This window comes from Bufo bufo, chromosome 9 (assembly GCF_905171765.1).
Source record: "Bufo bufo chromosome 9, aBufBuf1.1, whole genome shotgun sequence".
Classification (NCBI taxonomy): Eukaryota; Metazoa; Chordata; class Amphibia; order Anura; family Bufonidae; genus Bufo; species Bufo bufo.
In genome coordinates this window covers 62,857,154-62,879,449 of record NC_053397.1, presented here as the reverse complement: position 1 = coordinate 62,879,449, position 22,296 = coordinate 62,857,154, and the positions used below count along the sequence as shown (strand labels likewise).

General features: G+C 43.7%; 1 protein-coding gene across 1 annotated transcript in view; it reads left to right on the top strand.

The window, feature by feature from the left end:
• The window catches only part of LOC120978989 (calcium-activated chloride channel regulator 1-like), a 77,140-nt gene that overhangs the window by 4,597 nt on the left and 50,247 nt on the right, over window positions 1-22,296 (top strand). Inside the window, exons 2-3 of the mRNA XM_040407474.1 lie at window positions 5,409-5,546; window positions 5,651-5,801. Of these exons, the coding sequence (XP_040263408.1) occupies window positions 5,409-5,546; window positions 5,651-5,801 (289 nt within the window). The remainder of the gene's footprint in view (window positions 1-5,408; window positions 5,547-5,650; window positions 5,802-22,296) is intronic.

Sequence of the window (22,296 nt, the reverse complement as noted above, 5' to 3'; positions counted from 1 at the left end):
CCCCCCCTAAACAGTGCCATCCACAGATTCCCCCCTAAACAGTGCCATCCACAGATCCCCCCCTAAACAGTGCAATCCACAGATCCCCCCCTAATAACAGTGCCATCCACAGATCCCCCTAAACAGTGCCATCCACAGATCCCCCCTAAACAGTGCCATCCACAGATCCCCCCTAAACAGTGCCATCCACAGATCCCCCTAAACAGTGCCATCCACGGATCCCCCCTCCCCTAAACAGTGCAATCCACAGATCCCCCTCCCCTAAACAGTGCCATCCACAGATCCCCCCTAAACAGTGCCATCCACAGATCCCCCCCCCTAAACAGTCCCATCCACAGATCCCCCCTAAACAGTGCCATCCACAGATCCCCCCTAAACAGTGCCATCCACAGATACCCCCCCCCTAAACACTGCCATCCACAGATCCCCCCTCCCCTAAACAGTGCAATCCACAGATCCCCCTCATAACAGTGCCATCCACAGATCCCCCCCTAAACAGTGCCATCCACAGATCCCCCCTAAACAGTGCCATCCACAGATTCCCCCAAAACAGTGCCATCCACAGATCCCCCCAAAACAGTGCCATCCACAGATCCCCCTAAACAGTGCCATCCACAGATCCCCCCTAAACAGTGCCATCCACAGATCTACCCCCTAAACAGTGCAATCCACAGATCCCCCCTCCCCTAAACAGTGCAATCCACAGATCCCCCCTTCATAACAGTGCAATCCACAGATCCCCCTTCCCCTAAACAGTGCAATCCACAGATCCCCCCCCCTAATAACAGTGCCATCCACAGATCCCCCCTAAACAGTGCCATCCACAGATCCCCCCCTAAACAGTGCCATCCACAGATCCCCCCTAAACAGTGCAATCCACAGATCCCCCTCCCCTAAACAGTGCAATCCACAGATTCCCCCTAAACAGTGCCATCCACAGATCCCCCCTCATAACAGTGCCATCCACAGACCCCCCCCCTCATAACAGTGCCATCCACAGATCCCCCTCCACGCCGCTCACAGCAGTATATTTATAAACTAATCAGTAACTACTTTAACTTTAATAATTGCTCATTGCTGAGCTCTTTACTTGGATTTTTTTTATATCTTACTCTGTCTTAGCTCCTCCGGTAACAGCAGGCAGTGCGGGGGGCGGCGCTCACTCACTGACGTCACGCGCCTGTGCCGCCTAGTGGGAGGAGCTAAGACAGAGTAAGATATAAAAAAAATCCAAGTAAAGAGCTCAGCAATGAGCAATTATTAAAGTTAAAGTAGTTACTGATTAGTTTATAAATATACTGCTGTGAGCAGCGTGGCCCTGTATATTCTAACCCCCAGGCAAGCGTCCCTGTCACCATGGGAACGCCTGGGGGTTAGAATATACCATCGGATTTGAGTTTATACAATCTCACTGAGCTCGTGAAAACTCAGATCCAATGGTATATTCTAACCCCCAGGCAAGCGTCCCCGTCACCATGGGAACGCCTGGGGTTTAGAATACACTATCGGATCTTCTGAATTCTCAGTGGCCTGGCTGGAGCCTCCCCAGCCACTGTGTTGGCCCGGCCCTGCGTGCACCCAGCTCCTGACTCCTCCCCAGCCAGGCCCGAGCCTCGGACCGCCCGCGTCCCGCCCACTACACTAGTCTAGTGGCTCTTGCCTGGCTGCCTGTGTGTAGTGTGTGTGGAAATAAAAAATAAATAAAAAAATCAACAGAAGTCGGCACGGACGGGCCCCCAGTGGCTTAGGGCCCCATAGCCACTGCTATGGTTGCTATGGCGATCCCTACGCCACTGTCTGGGGCGTTTTGTACATAGTAAAAAGAATCTCACCTGTTCCTGCCACTCCACTCTAGCACTGTGGCTCCATTCCACAATCTACTGGTTTCCAGCCTAAAAGCTTCCAGATGGGGTCTAATAAAACCTTTAAGGAAAAACTGTGAAAATTATGCCAAAAATGTCTATTTTTCCTTTCTTATCAATTTGTTTTTCTAACTGTTATAAAAGATTTCAAGACAAAACATTTCTACATTTTTAAATTTTTAAAAAAAAGCAAAAAGTAAAAAAAAATGTGTGTACATTTGTATATTTTACACACACAAAGTCCACTATACTATAGCTAAGGGTACTTTCACACTAGCGTTTTTCTTTTCCGGCACTAAATTCCGTCATAGGGGCTCAATACCGGAAAAGAACTGATCAGTTTTATCCCCATGCATTCTGAATGGAGAGAAATCCGTTCAGAATGCATCAGGATGTCTTCAGTTCAGTCACTGAACGGCGTTTTGGACAGAGGAAATACCGTTGCATGCTGCGGTATTATCTCCGTCCAAAATTCCGGATCAGTTGCGGCATTAATTTACATTGAAATGTATTAGTACTGGATCCGGCATTAAAAATACTGCAATGCCGGATCCGTCCTTCCGGCCTGCGCATGCGGTAAAAATGTAAAAAAAATATATAATGGATCAGTTTCTCCGGATGACATCTGGAGAGACGGATCCGTTCTTGCAATGCAATACATCCAGATCCGTCTACAAATGCTATCCGTTTGCATGCAGATTGCCGGATCACTCTGCCGCAAGTGTGAAAGTAGCCTAAAACTAATATATATATATACAGTACAGACTAAAAGTTTGGACACACCTTCTCATTCAAAGAGTTTTCTTTATTTTCATGACTATGAAAATTGTAGATTCACACTGAAGGCATCAAAACTATGAATTAACACATGTGGAATTATATACATAACAGTGTGAAACAACTGAAAATATGTAATATTCTAGGTTCTTCAAAGTAGCCACCTTTTGCTTTGATTACTGCTTTGCACACTCTTGGCATTCTCTTGATGAGCTTCAAGAGGTAGTCCCCTGAAATGGTTTTCACTTCACAGGTGTGCCCTGTCAGGTTTAATAAGTGGGATTTCTTGCCTTATAAATGGGGTTAAGACCATCAGTGGCGTTGAGGAGAAGTCAGGTGGATACTGCTTTAAGAAATGAAGGTCAGTCAGTCAGCCGAAAAATTGGGAAAACTTTGAAAGTAAGGGCTATTTGACCATGAAGGAGAGTGATGGGGTGCTGCGCCAGATGACCCGGCCTCCACAGTCACCAGGACCTGAACCCAATCGAGATGGTTTGGGGTGAGCTGGACCGCAGAGTGAAGGCAAAAGGGCCAACAAGTGCTAAGCATCTCTGGGAACTCCTTCAAGACTGTTGGAAGACCATTTCAGGGGACTACCTCTTGAAGCTCATCAAGAGAATGCCAAGAGTGTGCAAAGCAGTAATCAAAGCAAAAGCTGGCTACTTTGAAGAACCTAGAATATGACATATTTTCAGTTGTTTCACACTTGTTTGTTATGTATATAATTCCACATGTGTTAATTCATAGTTTTGATGCCTTCATAGTTATGAAAATAAAGAAAACTCTTTGAATGAGAAGATGGTCTGTATATACATATATATATCCAAGTATAATCAACGCAGCACTCCTCTTGTAAAAAAACGCAGTGTCTTTATTCACACATGTGACACAAAATAGGCAACGTTTCAATCCCCTTCCGGGATCCTTCTCAAGCCAAGCACTTGGCTTGAGAAGGATCCCGGAAGGGGATTGAAACGTTGCCTATTTTATGTCACATGTGTGAATAAAGACACTGCGTTTTTTTACAAGAGGAGTGCTGCGTTGATTTTACTTGGATATATACACCTGATGTCAAGGGGGAGACGCATGCACCGGATAAACTACTAAAGCGAGTGCTGCCGGATTTAATATACTATATATATATATATATATATATATATATATATATTATAATTTTTTATATATATATTTTTTTTATAAACGATAAAGGGGGAAAAATGTGTGCATGTGTGTGTACCTAGTTTGCTATACAATTGCTAAGGACCAGTAACTATAGCTATACATTTTTTTATTTTTTTATTTATTAACTATGTTTTTACTTATTTATTTTTCATGACAAAGGTGAATTAAACCCTTCCTGCCACAGAGCAAGAAGGGGTTAATTTAGGTCTTACAGCTCACAGTTAGGCCTCTTTTACATGAGTGAGTTCCATGCATTGGACTTTCAGCGTGAGTATGCTACAGCACCTGTCCTGATGTCCCAGCACCTTCCTGACCTCCCTTACAGTTCTGGAATGCTGTGCGTGGAATCTGCTGCGTGAAAGACAGCCAAGCCCCGCTCCGGACAGCAGAGATGGAGCATTAACATGATTGATAATGCTCCGTGCCTCTCTGTGACCTTTTTGCTACAAAATCACAGTGACAGCTTTATCTCACTGTGATTTTGTAGTAACAAGCTCACAGAGAGGCACCGAGCATTATCAATCATGTTAATGCTCCATGTCTCTGCTGTCCGGAGCGGGGCTTGGCTGTTTTTTACGCAGCGGATTCCGCGCACGGCATCCTCTCGTTTGAAAGAGCCCTAACACTGACATAATGCTGTCAGTGTTACACAATACATTCTAGAACTGTAAGGGTTACACAGCATCATAAATCAATATAATGCTATGTGATCCTGTCAATGCTGGGAGGTCAGGATGGGAGCTGCCGCATACTCACGCTGCATGTCCAATGCGTGGAACTCGCTCGTCTGACAGGGGCCTTAATTTTATAGCCAGCATTGGATGTGCTCACATTAAGAAGAGAACTTCCCTGCGAGCTTATACACTTTACACTGCGATAGATCATTGTAGCAGAGAGCCCGCTTCTGCTTGTCTTAGAGTTCCTCAGAGATCCTTACTGTGACCACAGCTGTCTAATAAGAGACAGAAAAAAATGAAAAATTATATATATGTATATATACACAAAAATGCTTCAATAAACAAGACTACGAGACTTTCAGCACACTGCAGGAACAAGCTATTTTGCTGAAATATTGCAAATGCACAGAAAGTCCTTTCTGTTCAGCCTCCTCCATCTTCAGCTACACACCGACTGGGTGCCAACAGTATAAAAATAGAGTTAGTTGTTTAGCTCATCCACCTTGATATCTACACTGGTGTCTTAATTTGTGGAAGTACGCGGAGTAATGCCATCTCAGTCCTGAGAAATTACTCCATCAGGTAGAAAATGTTCCAGTGCTTGGAAGTTTAATAAAAGCTAATTCTTGTATATTCATTAAAAAAGACAACCCGGTTAAAAATGCAAAAAGCTATGCATTTTGAAATTATGTGCATTGGCTCTTAGTCAAAGCGTTGACTTCGAACAGGTCCACATAGGTTTGAAACACGTAGCTTTTTATATTTTTTATTAGGGGACTGTGTGATTTTTTTTTTCATGATATACAATAAAGAATTAGCTTTTATGAAATTCAGAATAAATGACAGATTGGAAACAAAATTTGTAATTATATATTATATATTATATTTTATTAATTTTTCCCCCCCAAAGGATATGGTGGAAGAAGCTACAGGTGTTTTATTTAATGCCACAGAAAAAAAGTTCTACATACGAAGTGTGAAGATCTTGATTCCCAAGTCTTGGTCAAATAAGAACTATACGAGACCCAAAACAGAAACCTATGATGCGGTACAGTAAAATGCAGGATGATTTTTTTTAAATGACTGGTGTGTTTTATATTTGTTTCATTATTTATCTGTAAATATAATGTATTTGTGTGTTTGTAATGTTAGGCAGATATTATCATCGCTAAGCCTACCGTGCAGCATGCAGATGACCCTTATACCCAACAGTATGGAAAGTGTGGAGAACCAGGCAAATTAATTCACCTTACACCAGATTTCATGACTGATGATGGGCTTATCTCAGTGTATGGCCCTCGAGGTAAAGAGATTTCTTTGCTTTCTTTTCTTTGATAAAATTATTATATATTAAATCTTTTCACTTTTAATGTTGTTAAAGAGAATGTGTCACCATGAAATGCAGTGCAATCTGCAGGCAGAAAGTTGTAGAGCAATAACCAATAAGAGTATATGCGCTTGAATAATAAAAAAAAAACTTTATAGTTACACCATAAACATGAATATATCATTAAATTTTTGGCATACACAAATGATTGGCATACACAAATAAATTAAAGTAAAAAATAACACAAATGTGGTGCTCGGACGGCAAGATAAAAATAAAGTGCAAAGTTGTAGAGCAAGAGCTGAGCAGATTAGATAACGTATTTTTCAGCCTGTAAGACACACCTGACTATAAGACGCACCCAGGTGTAGACATCATTAAATTAGAAAAATATATTTTCTACTTATTAATCCTTCCATGGTGGTTTAAGGAAGTGGAGGCTCATTCATTTTGGGTTCTAGAATAAAGGTTTTGGTCAGTTCCTGTTATCCTTAGTGTGTCATCTGTTGAATATTGTAAAAAACTGCAATGGTGCATGTGGTCACCTCATTAAAAGTGTCTTTACCCTAAGTAAATGCATCTCCTGTCATTTCTCTGCAGTGTCGTGCCATGCTTGTTCTGCCAGATTATTTACTTTTTAAGTTTACTCGCCATGATTATGGCATTATATAAATACACACATAGCATTGCAGTAAGCATATCTTACACACACACACAGCCGGCAGTACATAAATTATACACACAGACACAGCTCTGCAGTATGCATATTATACACACACATACAGACACACCACATAGAGCTTTGAAGTATGTATATTAGTAACACAGACACACAGCCGTACAGTACGCACATTATACACACAGCTCTACGGTACACATATTATACACACACAGCAGTGCAGTACGCACATTATACACAGAGCTCTACAGTACACATATTATACACATAGCAGTGCAGTATGCACCTTATACACAGAGCTGTATGGTACACATATTATTCAGGGAGTGCAGAATTATTAGGCAAGTTGTATTTTTGAGGATTCATTTTATTATTGAACAACAACCATGTTCTCAATGAACCCAAAAAACTCATTAATATCAAAGCTGAATATTTTTGGAAGTAGTTTTTAGTTTGTTTTTAGTTTTAGCTATTTTAGGGGGATATCTGTGTGTGCAGGTGACTATTACTGTGCATAATTATTAGGCAACTTAACAAAAAACAAATATATACCCATTTCAATTATTTATTTTTACCAGTGAAACCAATATAACATCTCAACATTCACAAATATACATTTCTGACATTCAAAAACAAAACAAAAACAAATCAGTGACCAATATAGCCACCTTTCTTTGCAAGGACACTCAAAAGCCTGCCATCCATGGATTCTGTCAGTGTTTTGATCTGTTCACCATCAACATTGCGTGCAGCAGCAACCACAGCCTCCCAGACACTGTTCAGAGAGGTGTACTGTTTTCCCTCCTTGTAAATCTCACATTTGATGATGGACCACAGGTTCTTAATGGGGTTCAGATCAGGTGAACAAGGAGGCCATGTCATTAGATTGTCTTCTTTTATACCCTTTCTTGCCAGCCACGCTGTGGAGTACTTGGACGCGTGTGATGGAGCATTGTCCTGCATGAAAATCATGTTTTTCTTGAAGGATGCAGACTTCTTCCTGTACCACTGCTTGAAGAAGGTGTCTTCCAGAAACTGGCAGTAGGACTGGGAGTTGAGCTTGACTCCATCCTCAACCCGAAAAGGCCCCACAAGCTCATCTTTGATGATACCAGCCCAAACCAGTACTCCACCTCCACCTTGCTGGCGTCTGAGTCGGACTGGCTCTCTCTGCCCTTTACCAATCCAGCCACGGGCCCATCCATCTGGCCCATCAAGACTCACTCTCATTTCATCAGTCCATAAAACCTTAGAAAAATCAGTCTTGAGATATTTCTTGGCCCAGTCTTGACGTTTCAGCTTGTGTGTCTTGTTCAGTGGTGGTCGTCTTTCAGCCTTTCTTACCTTGGCCATGTCTCTGAGTATTGCACACCTTGTGCTTTTGGGCACTCCAGTGATGTTGCAGCTCTGAAATATGGCCAAACTGGTGGCAAGTGGCATCTTGGCAGCTGCACGCTTGACTTTTCTCAGTTCATGGGCAGTTATTTTGCGCCTTGGTTTTTCCACACGCTTCTTGCGACCCTGTTGACTATTTTGAATGAAACGCTTGATTGTTCGATGATCACGCTTCAGAAGCTTTGCAATTTTAAGAGTGCTGCATCCCTCTGCAAGATATCTCACTATTTTTGACTTTTCTGAGCCTGTCAAGTCCTTCTTTTGACCCATTTTGCCAAAGGAAAGGAAGTTGCCTAATAATTATGCACACCTAATATAGGGTGTTGATGTCATTAGACCACACCCCTTCTCATTACAGAGATGCACATCACCTAATATGCTTAATTGGTAGTAGGCTTTCGAGCCTATACAGCTTGGAGTAAGACAACATGCATAAAGAGGATGATGTGGTCAAAATACTCATTTGCCTAATAATTCTGCACTCCCTGTACACACACAGCAGTGCAGTACACACATTATACACAGAGCTCTATGGTACACATATTATACACACAGCAGTGCAGTATGCACATTATACACAGAGCTTTACGGTACACATATTATACACACAGCAGTGCAGTATGCACATTATACACAGAGCTTTACGGTACACATATTATACGCAAACAGCAGTGCAGTATGCACATTATACAGAGAGCTCTATGGTACACATATTATACACACACAGCAGTGCAGTACGCACATTATACCCAGAGCTCTAGGGTACACATATTATACACACACAGCAGTGCAGTAGGCGTATTATACACAGAGCTTTACGGTACACATATTATACACACAGCAGTGCAGTACGCACATTATACAGAGAGCTCTACGGTACACATATTATACACACAGCAGTGCAGTACACACATTATACGCACAGGTCTACGGTACACATATTATACACACACAGCAGTGCAGTATGCACATTATACAGAGAGCTATACAGTACATATATTATACACACAGCAGTACAGTACGCACATTATACACAGAGCTCTATGGTACACATATTATACGCACACAGTAGTGCAGTATGCACACTATACAAAGGGCTGTACATAACACATATTATATGCACACAACAGTGCAGTATGCACATTATACACACAGCTCTACGGTACACATATTATACACACAGCAGTGCAGTATGCACATTATAAACAGAGCTCTACAGTACACATATTATATACACAGTGCAGTACGCACATTATTCACAGAGCTCTACGGTACACAAAAATATACACACAGCAGTGCAGTATGCACATTATACAGAGAGCTCTACGGTACACATATTATACACACAGCAGTGCAGTATGCACATTAGACGCACATTGCAGCACACACATTACACATACACAGTATATACACACTCATACACAGAGCTGTGCTGCATGCACAGCCGACATACATACCGTACATACACATACATACAGTTCTGCTGTATACATAGCTGACAAACACAATTCTGCTGCATACACAGCTCTGTCTCTCACTTACAAGCAATATTAATTTACATTTCTGTGCATCTACAACCACCGTATTTTTCATCCCGGTCTGGCCCCTCTTAGTTATGAGATCATGATCCGAAAAGCTCTGTATTAGTGCACTGCTGGATCATTAAAGGGGTTTCCCAAGATTTTCATATTGACATATTTAGTTTAGGTTATCAATTTGAGATGGCGGGGATCTGACCCCTTGCATCTATGCCAATCAGCTGTTTGAGGAGGTTGCAGCACCCTGTCTAGCACTGCTGCCTTTTCCTAGATCAGTGACATTACATTTATTAGTCTGTAGCCTAGGTGCAGCTCAGTCCCATTTAGGTGAATGGGCAGAGCTGTAATACAAAGCATAGCCGAAATATGTTTGATGGCAGTGTGCTTGGTATGCTGTGAGGAGGCTACAGCACTCACCTGAGCGCCGCCTCCTCAAACAGCAGATTAGCAGTAGTGCTAGGTGTTGGACCTCCACTGGTCTGATATTGATCACCTATTCATTGATTTCACCATCTCAGAAAACCCATTTAAGGAAGCAGTCAGGAAGGTCTAACACTGCTGGACTGTGGCAGGCGCAGCACTATGAAGTGCCTTTTGCACTGTGGCATTAGAAGAATTTTGATATCTCTGACTTTTAGTCTAAACAGACTGTCTGTTACTCTGTAATTCCTCTAGCGTCGTTCTATGGAAACAGTAGGTTTAAAGAGCACACCAAATGGTTCAAATAACTTCTTTATTAACTTCAACTTTTCTTCATATATAACACTGCCGCCTCCGCAGCAGATAGTCCATGTACAAAACACGTGTTGAAAAGATATCACAAAATGGCGGTATGCATAAGATGGTGGTTCAATCTTCTCATTCAACATAAAATGGTGGATATATTTCTCTCTTGAGTATCTATACTCTCACTTTAAGTTATTTAGACACTTTATGATCTCTCTGAGAAATATATATGAGGTCGAACTAATAGTTCACTTGCAGTATGCAGTTAGCACTGACTATTTGCAGATTGGTTGAGTATGATCTGGCATGGTTGTATGCAATTTGGATTGCAATATGTTTGTATGGTATTTGTAGTAGTTCACAGTTTGCAACTGTAGCTTGCAATTTATATTTGTACTTTGCAATTGAATTTGTATGGTTGCAATTGATGGAACTGTAAGTAAACACATATATATCTAGTTCAGTATACAGTTCTAAACACAATACTAACAATATAAACATTATATAACTTGTTTTCAATACCTATATTGGCCTCTTGTTCCCATAAAACTTAGCTCTCAGTGGAGTGAATGTCTCTTCAGCTCCTGTCTATGGTAAATAATGATTCTAGCAGCAGGAGCTGGGAGGAATTCCCAGACAGGCTGTCTGTGAGGCTGGCTGTGATTGGTGAAAACTCTTGCTGTATGAGAAGCTGGCTGTGATTGGTCTAGACAGATTAACACAATGCTTTCTGTTGTTTCTGCTGTGTCACTGAGCTTACCTTATATGAATCTTAAAGGCATATTATCTTTTTCTGCTTCTGTGAACACAAAATATAACAGTTATATGACATCCAAAACATGATGTCACAGTAAATAACTCTGCTTTTGTCTTTAACACATAAACATAGGAACTGTATTAAGGCTATTGGCAGGTCTAGCTGTATACACATATAAGCTATACTAGCAACCTAGGAAAGATCTTAGCTGGCCAGCTACATGGATCACCCTGATGGCAGACTATAAGATGCAGACACTTTTTAGTAAGACTTGTGCTGTGAACTCTGGCAGTCTGTTCTGGCGGAGGAATAGACTGCTGGAATTCACTATAAACAATGTATATGCCAGCTTTTGGCCAGACCAAAAATATAACACACAGCATTTTTTGTCCAGCTGAAAACCGGCCTATATGTTGGAAAACAGCCGGATCCCATTACAGTGAATGAGATCCATTGGTGCACGGTGGTATTTGGCTATGCTGGATTTTGTGAACCAGCAGGCTGTTCCTCCACTGGAATGGACTGCCAGAGTTCCCAGTGCATGTGAACCCTGCCTTAGAAGCTGGAAGAGGAGGGGTGGGAGGGAGATAAATAGTTCATAACAGTAGAACTAGACATTTCTCTGTGATAAGTAGGGTTGAGCGAACACCTGGAAGTTTGAGTTCGCCAGGTTCTGGTAAACTTCGCCGCAAGGTTTGGGTTCGGGACCCGAACTTGACCCCGAACCCCAAAGAAGTCAAGGGGGACCTGAACTTTGGGGCACTAAAATGGCTCTAAAAAAGTCATAGAAAAGGTTAGAGGGCTGCAAAAGGAAGCAAAATAGGGGTAAGAGCAGGACAATTGCCCTGCAAACAAGTGTGGATAGGGAAATTCATTAAAATAACATAGAATAAAAAAAAGTACAAAATAATGATCTTATACTAGGAGGCGGAGGTCAAAGTGGAGTAAGAGGTTGAGGAGGCGGTGTACGTGGCGGTGTAGGTTGAAGCGGTGGTGGAGGAGGAGGTAGCCAACACTATTTTTGTAGTTTATTTTTTTATTTTATATGAATTTGGGAAGTATAAAAAGAAAACAAAGAGAAAGCGCGCTGTATAACAATGGCTGGTTGCGGCTGGTATACTTGTCTATTCTGCACAAGGTACGGACAAGTCCTGTGGGATCCCTGCCTGGTTCATTTTAATGAACGTGAGCTTGTCCACATTGGCTGTGGACAGGCGGCTGCGCTTGTCTGTGATCACCCCCCCCCCCCCCCCCCCCCCCGCTGTGCTGAACACGTTCGGACAATACACTGGCCGCAGGGCAGGCCAGGCCAGCACCTCCCAGGCATAAAGAGCAAGCTCAGGACATGTGCCCAATTTGGAGACCCAGAAGTTGAATGGGGCAGACCCATCAGTCAGTACGTTCCACGATGTTGCTGAAATGCTGCCTCCTGCTAAGACATTCCATATCAGCTGGTGGTGCTGGTTGTTGTGGCGTGCTGACAAAGCTTTTCCACATTTCGGCCATGCTAACCCTCCCTTCTGAGGTGCTGGCGGTGCCCCAGCTGCGTTGGCGACTTCTTCCTCCGCCTTCGCCTTGTGCTTCCACTTTGCCCCTAGTGTCAGGTGGGAATGCCATCAGCAGCATGTCTACCAGCGTGCGCTTGTACTCGCGCATTTTCCGATCACCCTCCAGTGACGGAATTAAGGACAGCACGTCCTTGTAGACAGGATCCAGCAGGGTGGCCACCCAGTAATCAGCACTGGGCAACTCGGCGGTGGTTGCGCAGGCACTGCAGCATGTAGTCGATCATGTGTGCCAGGCTGCCCAGAGGCAATGACAAGCTGTCTTCTGTGGGAGGTGTATCGTCTGTGTCCTCTGTATCCCCCCAGCCATGCACCAGTGATGCCCATGAGCTGCTTTGGGTGCCACCCTGCTGTGAACACGGTTCATCCTCATCATCATCCTCCTCCTCATCCTCCAGAACTGTGCCGTGGCTGGACAGTTGTGTACCTGGCCTCTGTTGGTGCAGGAACCCACCCTCCGAGCCACTTGTGAATGACTGGCCTGATAACCCGTGGAAATGATCCCTCTTCCTCCTGTGCCACATCCTCTTCCATCATCACCCGAAGCGTTTTTTCAAGGAGACATAGAAGTGGGATATTAACGCTGATGATGGCGTCATCGGCACTGGCCATGTTGGTGGAGTACTCGAAACAGTGCAACAAAGCACACACGTCCCGCATGGAGGTCCACTCAATGGTGGTGAAGTGGTGCTGTTTCGCATAGCGACTCACCCGTGAGTGTTGCAGCTGAAACTCCACTATCGCCTGATACTCGCACAGTCTCTCCAGCATGTGCAAGCTGGAGTTCCACCTTGTGGGCACGCCGCATATGAGGCAGTGAGCAGGAAGGCCGAAGCTACGCTGCAGCGCAGACAAGCGAGCAGCAGCAGGGTGAGCATGCCGAAAGCGCGCACAGATGGACCACACTTTCTGCAGCAGCTCTGACATATCAGGGTAATTTTTCAGGAACCTCTGCACCACCAAATTCAGCACATGCACCAGGCAAGGGATGTGCGTCAACCCAACAAGGCCCAGAGCTGCTACGAGATTTCGCCCATTATCGCACACCACCAGGCTGGGCTTGAGGTTAAGTGGCACCAACCACTCAGCGGTCTGTTGTTCCATGCCAGTCCACAGCTCCTGCTCAGTGTGGTGTTTTTGTGCACCTGAGGAAGGTGTTTCATTTGGGCGTGTGGCTGGCACAGATCGACTACGTCCTCTTCCTGCAACAGGAACTCCACCAACCCCAGCAGCACCATGATGCTCTCCTCATTCTTTGAGGTCACCCACTGAACTAACAGACAGATTAACTATATTATTTTCCCTGTCACGTATGCAGTGCAGGTGTACTTCATGCAATAAATGGGCAATAAATGGGTATATGACGTACACCTAACTAACAGACGGATTAACTATATCACTTTCCCTGTCACGTATGCAGGGCAGGTGTACTTCACGCAATAAATGGGTAAATAACGTGCACCTAACTAACAGACGGATTAACTATATTATTTTCCCTGTCACGAATGCAGTGCAGGTGTACTTCACGCAACAAATGGGTATATGACGTGCACCTAACTGACGGATTAACTATATCAATTTCCCTGTCACGTATGCAGCGCAGGTGTACTTCACGCAATAAATGGGTAAATGACGTGCACCTAACAGACGGATTAACTATATTATTTGCCCTGTCACATATGCAGTGCAGGTGTACTTCACGCAATTAATGGGTATATGACGTGCACCTGAATAAGAGACGGATTAACTGTATCATTTTTCCTGTCACATATGCAATGCAGGTGTACTTCATGCAATAAATGGGTATATGACGTGCACCTAACTAACAGATGGATTAACTATATCAATTTCCCTGTCACGTATGCAGCGCAGGTGTACTTCACGCAATAAATGGGTATATGACATGCACCTAACTAACAGACGGATTAACTATATCAATTTCCAACCTTTTACTTCCTTATGCGTAGCGGCATGACGCAGTAGCGTTGACATGCCGCGTTCTCCCCCGCCTCCCCTTCTCCTGCCCTCTATCTCCTCCCTTGTCTTCTTGCGCCTCTAGCTCCATGCTCCGGATGACTCTCTCCGCTACTCCCGCGATGATTTGAAGTATCGCGCGGGCCGAGGGTACTATCGTGTGGAGACGCGAAGATTTGGAGTCAGCTACACTGCTCCCTGACGTCCCGGCAATCCGGTTGGTGATTACTGCGGGCGACTTTCTATCCTTGAGGATATCAAACAGACGGCACCTGGGGTGCATGAGGTATACCGCGTCTGAGATGCATGAGGTGTCTTGACATCCGAGTTTTTACCGGGCCGTAGCTGGTTCAACGGCCCGCATCTTGTCGGCAGCTCGTCCTCCAAATTCCATCTCTGGAGCTTCACGAACACCACTGGCGAACCCCCACATCGTCTTTCTTGCCGGCCCTGACACGCTATCAGAACAGGCCCCTTTTACCCTGGGTAGGAGTTAATTGGGGCTGAAGATTTGGGAGTACAGTGGTCGGGAGGTTTCCCTTGCAAGCCAGTATCCACGTGACTGGGAACGCCCTGTTTATGTTCCATGATTATTGTGACATACGGTGACATATGGTGCTTTTTACCATCTAAATTTTGACACTTCTGTTTTGCTCCTACTGCTCCTCTGAGGAGAACATTGGGGTATTGAAGCCATTTTCAGATGAGTCTGTGTCTCATTAGAACCTAGTACCCCTTTATTTATATAATAATCTAAGTGGATTTTGTTTTGTTTTTTGGTGATATAATGCCTCCTCCTTTTGTGGTGCTAATATTGATTATGTATGGAAACCAAGATACTGAGAATTTTGGAACTGCTTACTGTTTATAAGATCATCTTAGGGGTTGGCTCTTCTCCTCCCAGTAAACTGCCGGCTGGGTTGAAGGACATCAGTCCTTCTGGGTCTCATATCTATTATTTTTAGTTCACATACCAGCTTATCGTCTTATATTCCTGCCCCTTGAATGAAGGTCTGTTTTCATTTGGTCCCATTCCCCTTTATTTAGATCTGATTTCCAGTCTGGGACTCTTGTTTTTGGGTAATGGGGAATTTTCCTTTGTGGTTGTTTACACATGTATGACCTATATCATGATATTTTGGTATATTATCTAATCCATGTATAATAGGGTAGGTCTCTCTTTATTGGTAATTACATTTTAAGATTGTCCGCTGTGGAAACACTTAAACAACACAATGTAACTCCAAGTCAATCACACTTCTGTGAAATCAAACTGTCCACTTAGGAAGCAACACTGAGTGACAATCAATTTCACATGCTGCAGGAGTGGTTCTGCAGGTGGTAACCACAGACCACTTCTCAGTTCCTAGGCTTCCTGGCTGATGTTTTGGTCACTTTTGAATGCTGGCGGTGCTTTCACTCTAGTGGTAGCATGAGACGGAGTCTACAACCCACACAAATGGCTCAGGTAGTGCAGCTTATCCAGGATGGCACATCAATGCGAGCTGTGGCAAGAAGGTTTGCTGTGTCTGTCAGCGTAGTGTCCAGAGCATGGAGGCGCTACCAGGAGACAGGCCAGTACATCAGGAGACGTGGAGGAGGCCGTAGGAGGGCAACAACCCAGCAGCAGGACCGCTACCTCCGCCTTTGTGCAAGGAGGAACAGGAGGAGCACTGCCAGAGCCCTGCAAAATGACCTCCAGCAGGCCACAAATGTGCATGTGTCTGCTCAAACGGTCAGAAACAGACTCCATGAGGGTGATATGAGGGCCCGACGTCCACAGGTGGGGGTTGCGCTTACAGCCCAACACTGTGCAGGACGTTTGGCATTTGCCAGAGAACACCAAGATTGGCAAATTCGCCACTGGCGCCCTGTGCTCTTCACAGATAAAAGCAGGTTCACACTGAGCACATGTGACAGACGTGACAGAGTCTTGAGACGCCGTGGAGAACGTTCTACTGCCTGCAACATCCTCCAGCATGACCGGTTTGGCATTGGGTCAGTAATGGTGTGGGGTGGCATTTCTTTGGAGGGCCACACAGCCCTGCATGTGTTCGCCAGAGGTAGCCTGACTGCCATTAGGTACCGAGATGAGATCCTCAGACCCCTTGTGAGACCATATGCTGGTGCGGTTGGCCCTGGGTTCCTCCTAATGCAAGACAATGCTAGACCTCATGTGGCTGGAGTGTGTCAGCAGTTCCTGCAAGACGAAGGCATTGATGCTATGGACTGGCCCGCCCGTTCCCCAGACCTGAATCCAATTGAGCACATCTGGGACATCATGTCTCGCTCTATACACTGCTCAAAAAATAAAGGGAACACAAAAAGAACACATCCTAGATCTGAGTTAATTAAATATTCTTCTAAAATACTTTGTTCTTTACATAGTTGAATGTGCTGACAACAAAATCACACAAAATAAAAAAAATGGAAATCAAATTTTTCAACCCATGGAGGCCTGGATTTGGAGTCACACTCAAAATTAAAGTTGAAAAACACACTACAGGCTGATCCAACTTTGATGTAATGTCCTTAAAACAAGTCAAAATGAGGCTCAGTAGTGTGTGTGGCCTACACGTGCCTGTATGACCTCCCTACAACGCCTGTGCATGCTCCTGATGAGGTGGCGGACGGTCTCCTGAGGGATCTCCTCCCAGGCCTGGACTAAAGCATCTGCCAACTCCTGAACAGTCTGTGGTGCAATAGAGCGAGACATAATGTCCCAGATGTGCTCAATTGGATTCAGGTCTGGGGAACGGGTGGGGCAGTCCATAGCATCATTGCCTTCGTCTTGCAGGAACTGCTGACACACTCCAGCCACATGAGGTCTAGCATTGTCTTGCATTAGGAGGAACCCAGGGCCAACCGCACCAGCATATGGTCTCACAAGGGGTCTGAGGATCTCATCTCGGTACCTAATGGCAGTCAGGCTACCTCTGGCGAGCACATGGTGGGCTGTGCGGCCCTCCAAAGAAATGCCACCCCACACCATTCCTGACCCAATGCCAAACCGGTCATGCTGGAGGATGTTGCAGGCAGTAGAACGTTCTCCATGGCGTCTCCAGACTCTGTCACGTCTGTCACATGTGCTCAGTGTGAACCTGCTTTCATCTGTGAAGAGCACAGGGCGCAGTGTCGAATTTGCCAATCTTGGTGTTCTCTGGCAAATGCCAAACGTCCTGCACAGTGTTGGACTGTAAGCACAACCCCCACCTGTGGACGTCGGGCCCTCATATCACCCTCATGGAGTCTGTTTCTGACCGTTTGAGCAGACACATGCACATTTGTGGCCTGCTGGAGGTCATTTTGCAGGGCTCTGGCAGTGCTCCTCCTGTTCCTCCTTGCACAAAGGCGGAGGTAGCGGTCCTGCTGCTGGGTTGTTGCCCTCCTACGGCCTCCTCCACGTCTCCTGATGTACTGGCCTGTCTCCTGGTAGCGCCTCCATGCTCTGAACACTACGCTGACAGACACAGCAAACCTTCTTGCCACAGCTCGCATTGATGTGCCATCCTGGACAAGCTGCACTACCTGAGCCACTTGTGTGGGTTGTAGACTCCATCTCATGCTACCACTAGAGTGAAAGCACCACCAGCATTCAAAAGTGACCAAAACATCAGCCAGGAAGCATAGGAACTGAGAAGTGGTCTGTGATCACCACCTGCAGAACCACTCCTTTATTGGGGGTGTCTTGCTAATTGCCTATAATTTCCACCCGTTGTCTATCCCATTTGCACAACAGCATGTGAAATTGATTGTCACTCAGTGTTGCTTCCTAAGTGGACAGTTTGATTTCACAGAAGTGTGATTGACTTGGAGTTACATTGTGTTGTTTAAGTGTTCCCTTTATTTTTTTGAGCAGTGTATATATACTTATATACTGTATATATATATATATATATATATATATATATATATATATATATACAGTACAGACCAAAAGTTTGGACACACCTTCTCATTCAAAGAGTTTTCTTTATTTTCATGACTATGAAGGCATTAAAACTATGAATTAACACATGTGGAATTATATACATAACAAACAAGTGTGAAACAACTGAAAATATGTCATATTCTAGGTTCTTCAAAGTAGCCACCTTTTGCTTTGATTACTGCTTTGCACACTCTTGGCATTCTCTTGATGAGCTTCAAGAGGTAGTCCCCTGAAATGGTCTTCCAACAGTCTTGAAGGAGTTCCCAGAGATGCTTAGCACTTGTTGGCCCTTTTGCCTTCACTCTGCGGTCCAGCTCACCCCAAACCATCTCGATTGGGTTCAGGTCCGGTGACTGTGGAGGCCAGGTCATCTGGCGCAGCACCCCATCACTCTCCTTCATGGTCAAATAGCCCTTACTTTCAAAGTTTTCCCAATTTTCAGCTGACTGACTGACCTTCATTTCTTAAAGTAATGATGGCCACTCGTTTTTCTTTACTTAGCTGCTTTTTTCTTGCCATAATACAAATTCTAACAGTCTATTCAGTAGGACTATCAGCTGTGTATCCACCTGACTTCTCCTCAACGCAACTGATGGTCCCAACCCCATTTATAAGGCAAGAAATCCCACTTATTAAACCTGACAGGGCACACCTGTGAAGTGAAAACCATTTCAGGGGACTACCTCTTGAAGCTCAACAAGAGAATGCCAAGAGTGTGCAAAGCAGTAATCAAAGCAAAAGGTGGCTACTTTGAAGAACCTAGAATATGACATAATTTCAGTTGTTTCACACTTGTTTATTATGTATATAATTCCACATGTGTAAATTCATAGTTTTGATGCCTTCAGTGTGAATCTACAATTTTCATAGTCATGAAAATAAAGAAAACTCTTTGAATGAGAAGGTGTGTCCAAACTTTTGGTCTGTACTGTATATATATATATATATATATATATATATATATATATATATATACTCAGCAGATTTTTGGAAAAGATGCCTCCAAAGAATCTTAATAGGAAATCAAATAGTCCGGCCTCTCCTAAAGGGGCAGGGTCCAGTAGCCCATTGACTAAGATGGACAAGTTTTTAAAATCTCCCCAGCCCAAGATGAGGTTGGCCCAGAATATATTAGGATTCTAGATAGAGAAGGAACTGGGAACAGCGTAGAAGTAGTAGGGGGAGAGGCAATATTAGATAAGAAAATAGAACAGATTGATAGTAACATAGTAACATAGTACATAAGGCCGAAAAAAGACATTTGTCCATCCAGTTCGGCCTGTTATCCTGCAAGTTGATCCAGAGGAAGGCAAAAAACCCTGTGAGGTAGAAGCCAATTTTCTCCACTTTAGGGGAATAAAAAATTTCTTCCCGACTCCAATCAGAATAACTCCCTGGATCAACGACCCCTCTCTAGTAGCTATAGCCTGTAATATTATTAAGCTCTAGAAACACATCCAGGCCCCTCTTGAATTCCTTTATTGCACTCACCATCACCACCTCCTCAGGCAGAGAGTTCCATAGTCTCACTGCTCTTACCGTAAAGAATCCTCTTCTATGTTTGTGTACAAACCTTCTTTCCTCCAGACGCAGAGGATGTCCCCTCGTCACAGTCACAGTCCTGGGGATAAATAGCTGATGGGATAGATCTCTGTACTGACCCCTGATATATTTATACATATTAATTAGATCTCCCCTCAGTCGTCTTTTTTCTAAAGTGAATAACCCTAATTTTGATAATCTTTCAGGGTACTGTAGTTGCCCCATTCCAGTTATTACTTTAGTTGCCCTCCTCTGAACCCTCTCTAGCTCTGCTATGTCTGCCTTGTTTACAGGAGCCCAGAACTGTACACAGTACTCCATGTGTGGTCTGACTAGCGATTTGTAAAGTGGTAGGACTATGTTCATATCACGGGAATCTATGCCCCTTTTGATGCAACCCATTATCTTGTTGGCCTTGGCAGCAGCTGCCTGACACTGGTTTTTGCTGTTTAGTTTGCTGTTTATTAAAATTCCTAGATCCTTTTCCATGTCAGTGTTACCGAGTGTTTTACCATTTAGTATGTACGGGTGACTTGCATTTTTCCTTCCCATGTGCATAACCTTACATTTATCAGTGTTAAACCTCATCTGCCACTTATCTGCCCAAGCCTCCAATCTATCCAGATCCCTCTGTAGTAGTATACTGTCCTCTTCAGTGTAAATTACTTTACACAGTTTAGTGTCATCTGCGAAAATTGATACTTTACTATGCAAGCCTTCTACAAGATCATTAATAAATATATTGAAGAGAATAGGGCCCAATACTGACCCCTGAGGTACCCCACTAGTGACAGTGACCCAATCTGAATGTGTACCGTTAATAACCACCCTCTGTTTTCTATCACTCAGCCAGTTACTTACCCACATACAGATGTTTTCTCCCAGTCCGAGCATTCTCATTTTATATACTAACCTTTTATGCGGTACAGTGTCAAATGCTTTGGAGAAGTCCAGATATACGACATCCATTGATTCGCCGCTGTCAAGTCTAGAACTTACCTCCTCATAGAAACTGATTAAATTAGTTTGACATGACCGATCCCTCACGAAGCCATGCTGATATGGCGTTATTTGCTTATTTCCGTTGAGATGCTCTAATATAGCATCTCTCAAAAAACCTTCAAACAGTTTACCCACAACAGATGTTAAACTTACCGGCCTATAGTTTCCAGGCTCTGTTTTTGGCCCCTTTTTGAATATTGGCACCACATATGCCACGCGCCAATCCTATGGGACATTCCCTGTCAGTATAGAGTCTGCAAATATCAGAAATAAGGGTCTGGCTATGACATTACTTAATTCCTTTAGGATACGGGGGTGTATGCCATCCGGTCCTGGCGATTTGTCTATTTTAATCTTTTTAAGCCGCTGATGTACTTCTTCCTGGGTCAGACAGGACACTTTTAATGGGGAATTTATTTTTGCATTCTGCATGTCATCTGACAGTTTATTTTCCTCAGTGAATACATTGGAGAAAAAAATATTGTCAGATGACATGCAGAATGCAAAAATAAATTCCCCATTAAAAGTGTCCTGTCTGACCCAGGAAGAAGTACATCAGCGGCTTAAAAAGATTAAAATAGACAAATCGCCAGGACCGGATGGCATACACCCCCGTATCCTAAAGGAATTAAGTAATGTCATAGCCAGACCCTTATTTCTGATATTTGCAGACTCTATACTGACAGGGAATGTCCCACAGGATTGGCGCGTGGCATATGTGTTGCCAATATTCAAAAAGGGGCCAAAAACAGAGCCTGGAAACTATAGGCCGGTAAGTTTAACATCTGTTGTGGGTAAACTGTTTGAAGGTTTTTTGAGAGATGGATAGGAAATTGATTATTATTTTAGAGGCAGTTCAACTCTCTAATCAATCTTTAGGAGACCTATCCACAAAGATAGCATCTGTTCAATCTGATATTATACTAATAAGAGACGAGATTAATAAAATTCGTGAAAGGGTTAAAGATCTACAGAAGTTCTCAATAAATATTAAAAAAGAGATGGATTTAACAACCAAGAGAATTCAGTTATCAGATTAGAGAGCAAATCATTACGGGAAAAACTTGTTGAGTTAGAAGATAGATTTAGAAGATTAAATCTTTGAATATTAGGTTTACCTGAGGGGACAGAGTCTGATGACACTGCAGGTTTTATTCAAAAATGGTTATTGGCAGTATTTGGTGTCGAATATATCTCTCCTCTATTTGCTGTTGAGAAGGCTCACCGGATTCCAGGGAGAAAACTTCCCCCTGGTAGCCCTCCCAGGGCCATTTTGGTCACCATGCTGTCCCAGAAGGATAGAGATATGATTATGAAGAGGAAGAGGGATGTTTGAGACTTACAATACAATTGTAATAGAAT